The 12,656-nt window shown below is 37.3% G+C and overlaps 3 protein-coding genes across 5 annotated transcripts in view; 2 read left to right on the forward strand and 1 right to left on the reverse strand.

Moving 5' to 3' along the window:
- LOC103473045 (hepatic lectin-like) overlaps nt 1-3,551 on the forward strand; it is an 11,408-nt gene extending 7,857 nt beyond the window's left edge. Inside the window, exons 7-9 of the mRNA XM_017307382.1 lie at nt 2,688-2,839; nt 2,912-3,036; nt 3,118-3,551. Coding sequence (XP_017162871.1) covers nt 2,688-2,839; nt 2,912-3,036; nt 3,118-3,307 — 467 coding nt within the window. The 3' untranslated portion in view covers nt 3,308-3,551. The remainder of the gene's footprint in view (nt 1-2,687; nt 2,840-2,911; nt 3,037-3,117) is intronic.
- Nucleotides 3,552-5,356: 1,805 nt separating this feature from the next.
- LOC103473047 (C-type lectin domain family 4 member E-like) lies at nt 5,357-9,509 on the forward strand. Of its 2 annotated transcripts, XM_008422977.2 has the most exons (6): nt 5,357-5,540; nt 7,092-7,193; nt 7,908-7,985; nt 8,275-8,429; nt 8,508-8,632; nt 9,294-9,509. In XM_008422977.2, the coding sequence occupies exons 1-6, from the start codon at nt 5,453-5,455 to the stop codon at nt 9,460-9,462; spliced, it is 717 nt and encodes a 238-aa protein (XP_008421199.1). In that variant the 5' UTR covers nt 5,357-5,452; the 3' UTR covers nt 9,463-9,509. The 2 variants fall into 2 exon arrangements, with proteins under 2 accessions (XP_008421199.1, XP_017163008.1); XM_017307519.1 differs by having other exon boundaries at nt 8,275-8,632.
- Nucleotides 9,510-9,977: 468 nt separating this feature from the next.
- LOC103473048 (zinc finger MYM-type protein 4-like) overlaps nt 9,978-12,656 on the reverse strand; it is a 16,724-nt gene continuing 14,045 nt past the window's right edge. For both annotated transcript variants that reach the window (XM_017307518.1, XM_008422978.2), the window contains exons 24-26: nt 12,221-12,469; nt 11,445-11,565; nt 9,978-10,516 (exon numbers count right to left, since the gene is read on the reverse strand). In XM_017307518.1, coding sequence (XP_017163007.1) covers nt 10,336-10,516; nt 11,445-11,565; nt 12,221-12,469 — 551 coding nt within the window. In that variant the 3' untranslated portion in view covers nt 9,978-10,335. The remainder of the gene's footprint in view (nt 10,517-11,444; nt 11,566-12,220; nt 12,470-12,656) is intronic.

Consider the following 12,656-nt stretch of genomic DNA (forward strand, 5'->3'; position numbering starts at 1 on the left):
CAAATATGACAAGTTCTGGATCGGACTGACGGACTCAGAGGAAGAAGGGAAATGGCTCTGGGTGGACGGATCAGCTCTCAATAAAAGGTTTGACTGGTTTGGAAACATTTTGATCTTTATCAAAACTCAAATGCTTCTACTGAACTTTGCTGCTCTTTGTCTMTCAGTTTAAGTTTTTGGATGTCCTGGGAGCCTGATGACTGGAAGGTGACGTACTCAGCTGGAGARGACTGTGCAGCGATTGGGATCGAAAAAGCAGCTGATGATCTGATACKTTGGTCTGATCAGTTCTGTGGTCTTCGTTGGAGAAGCATCTGTGAGAAACCAGCTGATCTCCCTAAGCCAGCGGAGAGGCTCAGTGACACGGAGCGTTAGATTCAACTGGAATCATTTGTAAAATCTCTTCAAAATATGTTTTTTAGAACAAACCCTTCTGTCCTTTGAGAATCTAATCTGATCTTTATTCTTCCTCYTCCTCATCATCAGCTCCTAAAACAACGTGGCAGAATAAAACAGGAACAATTTTAAACCTTAAACTCTCCTTTGCTCCTTTTTTTCCCCAAACCTTCAACCAATTTTAGGGGATTTTTACTCATGATTTAAAATGCATACTTTGTTTTTTACTCAGTRTTTCAGTTACAAAATCCGACACTGTTTTAACTTCAATAGTGATTTCAGCTGTTATTTTAGGAGATGGCRATAACAAAGTTCATGTGTGAAAATATTCAAAACAAACATAAAGAACATAGAAGGCAGCGCATACATCTGCATTTCTCAGGGTAATAAAACTTTAGTAAATAGAGATATATACAGTACACAACATTATTACACAGAATAGTTTGTTTATTTTTATCTAATATAAGTAAAAAATAACTTAATAGGAAGATTATTCAGCATTAAGCTGTGAAAGATGAAGGTGAAGATATTCTATCTGAAAGGCCCAAAGAGGAAGACAGCAAAACATTTTTATTGTTTCAAATAACTTTGAGTAAATGTTCATGTTCAGTTCAACCATAAATTTAAAAAATGAAACACTTACTGCTTATTTATTTCAATGTTTTACATGCTCCTATTTTATGCCATAGTTTATGAATTTTCACACATCTTCCCCAGTTTAGTAGACACTGAATCTAGAGAGGATTATGTTTATTTTATGTCTGAGCTAGAGGCGGGGAAAGTTTTCAAATATTTTACTCGAGTAAGAGTTTCACTCCTTGAACATATTTTTACTCAAGTAAAAGTAAAAAGTGGCAATCCGGAGGGCTAATTATGTCGTACAAAAAACCCCAACACAAAAACTAATCATTTTACCGTAGTACGTGTTATTATGTGTCAGAAGAGGGAATGTTTTAATCATATTAAGTCTGATTTAGGGACAAAAAACTACTATATGTATCTTTGATATGAATATAACATAAAACCTGTCTGAAATAAAAATAATTCCATTTAAGACATTTTAAATAATAAAAGTTGTCTTTTTTTGTAAATATGTGTGTTTTAAATAAGAGGAGCCAAGGCTGAATTAGTGCAAATAYGTGTGATATTTATTTAGGCATCAAACTGATTAATCTTCATCAGGGAGATTATGTAGCAGATAAACTGTCTTTGTGGCGCCGCCCTACAGGTGTAAGTCTGAACAGCTTGTGTCCAGCATGTGTGTGGTCTGCAGAYGTTAGCAGCCATCTTCCTGACCTTAAACCAAAACAAATCCTGGATGGAGGGAAGATCAGCCCTGATGGTTCCCTGCAGTCTGGACCGGTCCGGTTCTGTGGATGATCCAACCCACACAGCGATGGACGAACTCAGCAGACCGAAGTACTAAAGTCTCARTCTACTGGTTCYGTCCCMGTCTGCCGGTTCCGTCCCAGTCTGTCTGTGAAACAMTGCAGAAGCGGGTCAGTCGTGACAGAATCTGCAGGGTTCTGATCCTGAGGCATCAAAAATCTTTCATTCAGTAAAAAAAATGAACAAAAAGTAAAAACTTAACTCATCGTAACGTCTCGGCATCATGGGACGTTAAAAACTATCAAAGTGAAGTTATAATCGTGATCAACATTTATAAATAYGTGACTAACATGAATCTGGTGAATCATCATTTCAGTTCAGTGTGAAAACTGAAGGGTTTGTGTCAAAGCGCTAAAAGCTGCAGCGACTGTAAGAACATTAAAGCAGACAAATGAGCAGGAAACAGCAGCAGCTGTGGTCACAACCAGACAGAAACCAGATGAGCTCTGACTGCATTTTAAAGATCGTTATAAACTAAACGCTGATATGTTGGGATTTTCTCACAGCTGCATGAGAAACTTAGAAATTAAAATCTTCTTGTATGAAGACACATTTTTAACATTTGACTTACTTTTAAATAAATGCATGACGAACATTTTATGACAGTAAAGATGGAGGTTTACAATCTTTTTATGATCTGATCAATAAGTTGGTAAAACGCCTCATATTTCCTGTTGAGAAGAACTGCATAACGTCTCTGAGCCGACGGTTCTTCTCCTGATAGCCGACGGTTCTTCTCCTGATAGCCGACGGTTCTTCTCCTGGTAGCCGACGGTTCTTCTCCTGGTAGCCGACGGTTCTTCTCCTGGTAGCCGACGGTTCTTCTCCTGGTAGCCGANCAAACCACACAAACATCTACAGAGATTTATTCCTCCTGGTTCACTGAAGGCTTTGTCTTTAAGATCCGACACGTCTGAAGTGTGAAGCAGGATGGGAGCCACATGGAGGAAACTGTTATTATTTTAACACGATGAGATCCACCTGGACTGAGAGCAGAGATTCCTGCGTTGATCTGGGATCAGACCTGGTGAAGATCGACAGCAGAGAGGAGCAGGTATGAAACTCTGCTGAGGTTCAGATTCTCTCTGGTTTCATCTCATCAAAATGTTCAACTTCTCCCGTTCAGGTGTTCCTGAAGGGCAGACTGAGAGGCTTGATGGTGGACGGTGAGGACAGGTTCTGGATCGGACTGACGGACTCAGTGGAAGAAGGCAGATGGTTCTGGGTGGACGGATCAGATCTGGATCAAAGGTTTGATTGTAGTGGAAACATTTTGGTTTATTTTGAGAATCCAAGTTTGTATTTCTTCTGTTTTAATTCTTTGTCTCTTAGTTTGAGCTTTTGGAATCCGAAGGAGCCTGATGACTGGAAATATAAGAACCCAGCTGGAGAAGACTGTGTGAGGATGGGAGACAGAGGAGGAAGTCATCATCTGAAGTGTTGGTTTGATAAAGCCTGTCATGTTCCTCATAAAAGTATCTGTGAGAAACCAGCAGCAACACCAGGTTATCTCTGTGTCTGAAGTTCAGTTCAGTTTATAAAACAATCTGCAGAGATTCTGGTTCTATAAACATTTAAACTTTTCTTCCAGCTAAAACATCAAATTCTCCTTTTTAATGATTATTTCTATCAGCTTTAGTTATTCTCTGGTCTGCAGCAGCAGCAGACCACCAAGAGAAAAACTCTGAGTTACCAAATATTATCAGCTTCCAGCAGCTGCTGTTGTAACTGTGAGGATTATGAATAAATAAACTACAGAACTGAGACTCTGACTGGTTTTTATGATGGATGGACAACTTTAAGTTGTTCTTTATTTTGTTTATTGATCACAATGACAAAGTAAGAGAGATTCTGCGTTTTCAAACAGGAAGTTTCTCCACTTCAATAACAGTTTATTCGACATGATGTTGGTTGTTCTACTGTTGGACCCAAATACCGAGAGGCAGCAGCTGAGTTAGGTGATTTAATTCCTACCTAAAGATGAACACAGCTGTTCCACATCAGGAGCTCCTGGCAGCAGCATCATTACTCAGCGTTATGGAGGAGTTTGTCCTGTTCTGACTCTAGTAGTTATTTAGGTTCTTCTGACTGAAATGAGAGAATAAAGATCGCTCTGGGGATTTTAGAGASATGAATATAGCAGAGGGGATTTTTAGCAGGGCTCTAAATAATTTAAAATCAGTCATTCCACCAAAAAATATTCTGCAAGTGGACATTTAAAACCACTGCCTACATGTCCGGTTCTGGCCGTCCAAACATCCTGAGGACAGAACGCAAGACGCTAAACGAAGCCTGCAAACCGCTTCCATGTTCTCACATGTTACTATTAATATTAATGTCTCTGCAATCAAAAAGAGACTAATTTGTAGAGAACTAAACCAGGAGCCTTCAGCATCTGAACTCAGCAACAAACTCCCTGAAAACCTGAAAAACCCAGAAACTGTCGGCTCCTTTAAATCAGGACTGAAAACTTTGTTTTCCGCATCACAGGACAGAAAATGGAACGACTATCACCCGTTTAATGTTTGTTTTACATTGGATTTGTGTGGCTTCTTTATTGTGATTTTTTTWAAAATATTTTGGTCAGAATTTTTTCTCTTTTTATTTCTTTATATTCTGATTAAAAACTGCGTTAAAATCACGTCTTCAGCCTGTATTAGTCCATGTTGTTCTAAATGTATTAATTAGTCACATAAATCTTTTATTTATGTTTCTGTTGATGTAATAAGTTTGTTTTCAGTGAAGTACTTTGAATTATATTTTATATGAATGGAGCTTTACAAGTAAATCTGCTCTGCCTGAAACGTTTATTTATTTATTTATTTATTTATTTATTTATTTATTTATTTATTTATTTATTTATTTATTTATTTATTTATTTATTTATTTATCAAATAGCACAAATATACTCTAGGAGAAGGAACACTAAAAGACCACTAGAGGGCAGCACATCCCAATTTCTGTCATGAGAACATTTGACTATAAAAACAATATTTAAAATTTTAAAATAATAAAATAAAAAGGGACAGAAAGCATATTTTACATTATTTTTTACAGAATATAATGAACAACTTTCTTCAGCATATGGAAGCAGGCTTTAGAGGAAGCCTCCTCTTCCTCCTCGATGCTCAGCAGGAAGTTTCTTCAACTTAAAGCTTTTTCTTCTCAGCTCTTCTGTCTGAAAGACCCACAGAGGACAGAGGACAGAGGACAGAGGACACCCTGATGGTGAGATCAGATTATTTTCTGTTCACTGAAATGTTTCATTTCATTCAAGTAAAAAAAGAAACATTGGATTTATACTTTAAGCATTAAAACTTCTTAACATTTTCACCACAAAAAGGTAACTGTCTGTTTTTTACTGAGGATTCATAATAATAATATAATTTATAATAATATTTCTAACTTTGAAATGGATGTGTGAATGCAAATATATCTGAATAAAAACTTTTATTAATTTAAAAGAGGTCAGCTTTAGATCAAGTTAATATAAAACTGAATTTTAATTCATTCATTTGTTTTGCATCTGAGTTTTTATTGGGCTAAATCATTTAATGGATAATCTCTGGTGTGTTGAATATTGGAGATTTCAGGTTTCTGCTCAACATTGAGCTGAAATGAGATGATATGATTCCCTCCACAGATCTGATCCGTCTGTGTTTCAGCGATGAAACGTCCTCAGGCTGATGAAGACGGTCAGAGGATGAGTGTGGTGATGAACCAGCAGGAAGGAGATGAAGAAGCTGCAGTCAGAGGTGAGTCCTCTTCATCAGACAAACATCCACAGTCTGAACACAAACTGATTCTTTTACACATTTATCATCTGAACTGGGAGAAAAACGCCTCATCTGAGCCTGACGGACGTTTTCTGCAGGACCAGGTCCATAAATGATCTTTTACAGGGTGGATAACTGTTAAAAAAGAAAAAAGAAAATAATTTAGTGTTTAAAAATGAAGACAGGAAGTGGTTTGAGTGAAAGATGTCTGCTAAACATCCTGTATGGTCGGTCCCGGTCCCCTCCGTCTGGGGGACGGTTCTCAGACCTCTTTGTTTCAAAAACCCCCAAATTCAAAAACCTAAAAACGTTTAACTTCCTGTCAGGAGCAGCATCTTCAAACTGGTCTCCAGTTCAAATCAGAGTAAAGTTCAGAGTTCATCAGATGTGTTTAAGGGTCGCCACCGACTTCCACGTTTTCAGTCTCAGCCTCGCTGTTCACTTTATATTCTGATTAAAACTCTGCTAAAATCACGTCTTCAGCCTGTATTAGTCTTTATACAGGTTATTTATTAATCAGTCAAATAAATATTTTATTTATGTTTCTGTTGATGTAATAATGATTTTCAGTCGTGTTCAGAAGTTTAAGTCAGTTAACGACGTATTTAAATGCTTCCCAATGAAACTAAGTATTCTGGTTTTATTGAGCAAACTTTAATTTACTGGTTTAATCATTAATTTGTTTGGTTGTTATTTTCATTAGATTTTTTTGGTATTATCATTTATCATATTTATTACTGATATAGTGATGGATTTTCTGTTTGGTTTTGCTTCTTCAAAAACAGGTGAGCAGAAAAAGCTAAGCTAAGCTAAGATAAGATAAGATAAGATAAGATAAGATAAGATAAGATAAGATAAGATAAGATAAGATAAGATAAGATAAGATGAGATAAGATGAGATAAGGAAAAGGAAAAGAAAGAGCAGTGAGTAACCAATCTGATGTCATCAGATAGGCAAAGATCTAAATTTATGTGCTAATTTTGGTATTTTAAAGACTAAATGTAAAAAAGAAATAAACAACAAAATTACAAAATAACACATTTAAAGATGATCCACGTTCCATATCATATCTTTTCTTATAATGCTATATTTCTTATATTATAAATCTTATACAACTATTATTATCTCCAAATAGCACAAAAGATTCAGCAGATAGAAAGAGCAACAAAGCTGGTGTAGAAACGAGAGGTCTCACTTTGACGTAAACTGCAGGTCTGATGCATTTTTCATTAAACACTTCATAATACGTTAATTCAAGTAAAAGTTTTTTTAAAAAGTAAAAGTAATAAACAGTTTTATTACTCATATAAGTCTTTTTCCCCCCCCAGAAAGTTACTCAAGTGAACGCGTCTTGTTCCTCAGCAGGACTCGAACCCTGTGATTGTTTCCGTGATGCCCTCCTGTCTCTGTTACTTCTGCAGAAAGGCACCGCCTTCCTGAAAAGGGACGAGGATGATGATCCTCACCAAAAAACCATATCTAACTATGAATAATGAGTTTCTACTGGTTCTGATCCAAATGCTCCTCAGGTGAAAACCCCAGCAGAACCTCCAAGCTGCCAGCAGGGGGAGTAGTTCTGCTGGTTCTGGTCGGTCTGCTGGCTGCTGCTCTCATCGTCATCTACAGACTCTGTGAGTTCATCCTGATTCTTTAAAAACAGTCACACTGATGTTCATCTTCTAGGAATGAAATCGGCTCTTTAAAGCACCATTTAATACTCAAGACATTTGAATCACATTTTTAATTTTGTTTCGTTAATTGATGACAAACTTGACTTTGATAATAAAATAAACAACGTAAACAAAGAGATGGTGCATTCACGGTCGGTTCCGAAAAAGATCATGTGACGTTTATGTCTCTTTTTAAAATGAATTAAATTAAAATATTTTTAAAATGTTATATTTTTACATTTTATGTAGATTTTTTTTATTGGCTTTTTAGATTTATTTTCTTTAAACAAAGAATAATGTTAAATAAGATATATATAAAAGTAAATGGAGGTCAAATAAGTTTATACTTCTGGTGAAGTATAAACATTTCTAACTAAGTTACATAAATACGCATCAGGGTAATTTAATGTGTTTGAAATAAACACACTAAGCTAAACTAAACTAAAATGTTCACATTTAATCTATTTCTGCAAAAAATAATAAAATGATTTTAGTCCGATAATGTGAAGAAAATGTGAACTTTATTCTTATTTACTTTCACTGCTTCGTTTTATATGATTAAAGCCAAAAAGCCTGAAATCCTAAAACATCTAATTAACTTTTTAATTAAGTTTTTAAAGCAACAGCCAGGAATAAAAATAAACGCACTCATCTTTCATCTTTTCTGTTCATCAGCGACTCACATTGTGCGAACAAACGAGGATCTGCAGAGAATCACAGAGGAGAATAAAGTCCTGAGCAGAAACCTGTCAGGTAAAACGCCTCAAATCTGAACAAATCAAAGTTCTGGGAAAGATTTTATTCCCGGCAGCTTTGAGTCTGACTCTCTCCTCAGAACAGGACCCTTTTATTTTTACAAAGAATAATTAAGTCAAAGTGATTAGACACAAATTTCCAAGTCAAGAAAATCAGAAATCTTCAGTTTTCTCAAATGTTTGTGATTGATCTTAAMATTTCAGAGTTTTCTGGTGGAATTTTACTTTTTCATATGTTTTGGATCATAAAATACCCGAAATGTTCTGAGACGTTTCGTGTCCTGCAGCGTTTGAAGACGAGCCGTCCTGTGAGACCGGCTGGGTCCAGTTCCAGGGAAGCTGCTATCACTTTTCCACAGACCAGTTTTCCTGGGCGGAGAGCCGGAGAAGCTGCCGGGAAGCGGGAGCGGAGCTGGTGAAGGTCGACAGCAGAGAGCTGCAGGTCCGAAACAGCGTCAGGTACAGTATCCAGATACTGGATCAGGACAAACCGGGCCGGGTTCTAACTTCTCCTCTCCAGTACTTCCTGAGGTTCCACCTGACCGGGAAAATGAAGAGCTTCCAGGACATGTTCTGGATCGGACTGACGGACTCGGCGGAGGAGGGGAGATGGGTCTGGACGGACGGGTCGGACCTGAGCGAGAGGTCTGAAGGCTGACCACGTTTGACCAGAGGCTGCATTTACAGCACCGATGGCTGGGCCAATGTGAATGTAAAATAAAGAAATAAAGAGTACATTCCTGCGATTTTTTTTTTAGGGGGGGAAAAAAATCTGAAAATGTCCAGGTTTTTATTTTATTTATTATTTTATAAAATTCCTGAGATTAAACTCAACATTTTGGATTTTTTTTTCTGGCAAAATTTCAGCCTTTCAAATTTCCAAGTTTTTTCTTGAAAAATTCTGAGATTAATCTCAAATGTATAAGTTTTTTTTTTTTTGCAGAAATGTACTCATTTTTTCTATCTTGAATGTGCAATCTGTTGATTTTCTGCTACCCCCCCCCCACACACACACACAGACACACACACACACATACACAACTGAGATGTTTCTTTTGATTAAGAAATGCAATTAAAATCATATATGAATGAATTTGTTCACTTGATAAGTGCTATAAACAACATTGAGTGTCATCTTCTTCGTCATTTCTGCCAGTAGTAACATCCTGTTGATTTTTTTTTAAATTTCGAAATTGGCGTGTTTTGTTTTTTTTTACAGATTCAAATAGCGTAATTTTATGGTCAATGAAAACGCAGCTTGTGAGGCCCTCAGCTCGTCCTGACCCGGTTCGGTTCTGTTCCGCAGTGTGCGGTTCTGGAGCCAAAAAGAGCCGGATAACTGGACAGCGGAGAACCCGGCGGGGGAGAACTGTGTGCGGATGGGGACGGAGGGAGGAGGACCGATGAACAACTGGTACGACAAAGACTGCGGCGCCGCGCAGAAGAGAATCTGCCAGAAGAGAAACTTCAGATAAAGACAAGAAATTCTTTTAAAATAAAAACTAAACATGATACAAATATTTATGCTTTGTTTTATTGGACCCCGAGCCAAATGTTGGACATCAGAAAAATGCAGACATTTCACTTTCACATTATTTTTCTTGACTTTTTGCCAAATGAGAGCAGATTTGATTCCTTCATGTTTAAATGTGAAGCATCTGAACCTGGAAATAAAGAGAAACACATTTCTGCTCAACTCACCATTTAGTTTATAACGTCAAATTTTAAACGTACATGACAAATGATTTATGTTAAAATAAAGGAGGAATTATTAACAAGCATCTCAGTTAATGAATGACATGTGTTTTCATTCATATATTCTTAATGTGAGTAGATTTTAGGCTATAAAAGAGGCAGAATTTGGCTCAGATTTAGATATTTGGCAGAAAAAAGTTTCCTTTTCCAACTTTATATAAACTTGAGGAGAGAATCTCTGTTCTCCTTTGTAGGAAATCATCAAAATTAAGGCAAAAACATGCAAATTATTCAGTACTGTCCAAAGATTTTATTTATGAAACGACTTAATTGAGACAAACTGGACAAAAACAAAAATTTAGAACAACTGTCACAGTGAATTCAGCCTAATTGATGTTTCAGCTTTATTACGTAAAAATAACTGATTTTCATCCAAAAACATCCAGTTGATAAAAGTAAACGTTTATTTTCTGCTGTGTAAAAATGATGAACATGAGTTTCTGAGGCAAATTCTGTTTACTGCTGAAGGAAGAAATGAAACAAACAGTTTTCTCTCCTTTAAACATTATTCAAAACCAAACAGCAGAAAATCCAAACTGGAAAAGAACTCCAGGCTCCGGCTCCTCCTTGCTGGTTCTGATCCGTTGGTTCCCTCAGGCTCCTCCTCCTCCGTCTCGCTCCGCCAGCTCTCTGACGGCGAGCGATCGAACGATGGCGGCCTCCATGGTGGCGTCGTCCAGCGGCGCCAGCGAGAACCACAGGGGGCTGCTGGGAACGCAGCGGCGGTCCGGCTGCAGGTAGAAAACGTCGCTGCGCCTCCTCACCGATTTGGGGCTGGAAAACAGGAAACAACCAGCAGGAGCTTTTATCCGACCTTCAATTGGATTTTCTGTTAAATTCAACAAGTAAAGGAGGAAACCTGAGCTGCAGGTGGACGATTTAAATCCAACAGAAAATGAAGGACACACAAACTTATCCCCACTGATGCATCACTGAATATTTATGATGTTTCATTTATTTTAGTTGATCTAAACTAAGTGACTCAATGACTAAAATGAACTAAAATGGTGAGTTTTTGGGTTTGATTCATTTAATACATTTTCTACAGCCACACAAAATTAAAAAAAGTACTTATTTTTTTATTAGATCCACTCAATAAGTATTAATAGTTCACATAAAAACAAAAGAAATCATGAATAAAAAGGAGCAGAAAGATGTTTAATCTCGTATCTATAAAAGTTTCTATTTATTTCAGTCCAGATGTCTGAAAATACAAAAGATGAAAAAATGTATTGAAACTAAAATAAACTGTTGTATGATGTTTCTTAGACCCAGTAAATTTATTTATAGTATAAATTATAGTCAAAAGCAGAATTTGATTTGCACCCTGCAGTTCTCCTCCTGAACAGCAGGTGGCAACACAGAGAAATTAACACTATGAACATTTTTTCTTATTTTTTATCTGAGAGACACCTTGTGATGATCCAGACTCATAAATAAAAGAAAATAAATTTATTTTCTAAATTTTCCCGCAGCTTATTCATGTGTTTGGTTTTCTTCAGCACAGGATGAAAGTTTCTGCAGAGAAACGAGCTCTAAAGGCAGAAAGCAGAAAACTCTGGAACTGGAGCTTCACTGAATATCAATGCAGATGCATCTCAGTAAATGAGAAAATTAAGAAAACGTTTCAGTTCCTCTCGTTAACGACGGCCTGAACTGATCAGAGCGCCGCTGCCGGCGGGCGGGTTGAGGATGTTCTCACCACTTGGACAGGTAGAACTCGTAGAGTCGGACCGGGCAGCGCAGAGGGTTCTGCAGGTTCTCCTTCATCTCCAGGAAATTCTCGTTTAACCTGCGTTTCTTCGCCGGGACGCCGTCAGAACCTGAACAACATGAAAACAACAACATGCAGGTAAAAACCCATCGGAACAGCGATATTTAAGAAATATGACTAAAAAATATCATTTTTGATTTTTTTGTACTAGTTCCAAGTTTAGTCAATTTTTGCCCTTTCTTTTCTAAAGAAAAAATAAATGACAAAATGTTTTCAAACCATGGAAACGTGTACAGGATAACTTCACAAGACGTTCAGCATTCTTCACTTTAATGATTTTGTTTTACGTTTTGGAGTTTGCATAAAATCATGACTTTATTCTGGTAATCAAATCAAACATTTTAACCTAATAAACCATCACAGAGTTGACCTGAATCCAAATATCAAATAACTGGAAAATAAGATCAAATTAAATTAGTTCAACATTTATAATTAATTGATATATTCAATCAATAACATTCTATGAATTGATAATATTCAATTAATTGAATATTCATTTATGAAATTAAATTAATCAACAAAATTTGATCAACCAATGAAATTCAATAAATTGATCAAATTCAATTGATCAAATAAAATTCCATTAATTCAATGTTTATAAAAATGTCAACTAATCAATTACATTGAATAAATCAATCAAATTCGATGAACCAATAAAGTGTGATTAATCATTGAGGTGGATTTATCGGCAGCCTCTTCCGTACCGGTCTCTGCATCGCCTCTGGACTCCGGCGGGTAGAACCGCAGGACGCTCGTCTCGCCGTCGTCCCCGTCGGTTCTGGTGAAGCTGGTGAAGTTAGTGAAGGACAGCCGGCGCTGCTGCGCCACCGTGGTGAAGCCGAAGTTCTTACAGCAGAAGAAGAGCAGCGTGTTGAGGAGGACGATGGGGGAGCACGCCCCCAGCTGCTTGCACTCCCACAGGAACTCCTCCTCCACCCGGGAGGCGACGCCGCCTGCAGAGGGAGGAGAGGAACAAAGATGGAGGAACAAAGATGGATGATCAGAGATGGAGGAAAGAAGATGGAGGATCAGAGATGAAGGAAAGAAGATGGAGGATCAAAGATGGAGGATCAAAGATGGAGGAACAAAGATGGTGGAACAAAGATGGAGGATCAAAGATGGAGGATCAAAGATGGAGGA

Source organism: Poecilia reticulata, linkage group LG11 (assembly GCF_000633615.1).
Source record: "Poecilia reticulata strain Guanapo linkage group LG11, Guppy_female_1.0+MT, whole genome shotgun sequence".
In the NCBI taxonomy this organism is placed as follows: Eukaryota; Metazoa; Chordata; class Actinopteri; order Cyprinodontiformes; family Poeciliidae; genus Poecilia; species Poecilia reticulata.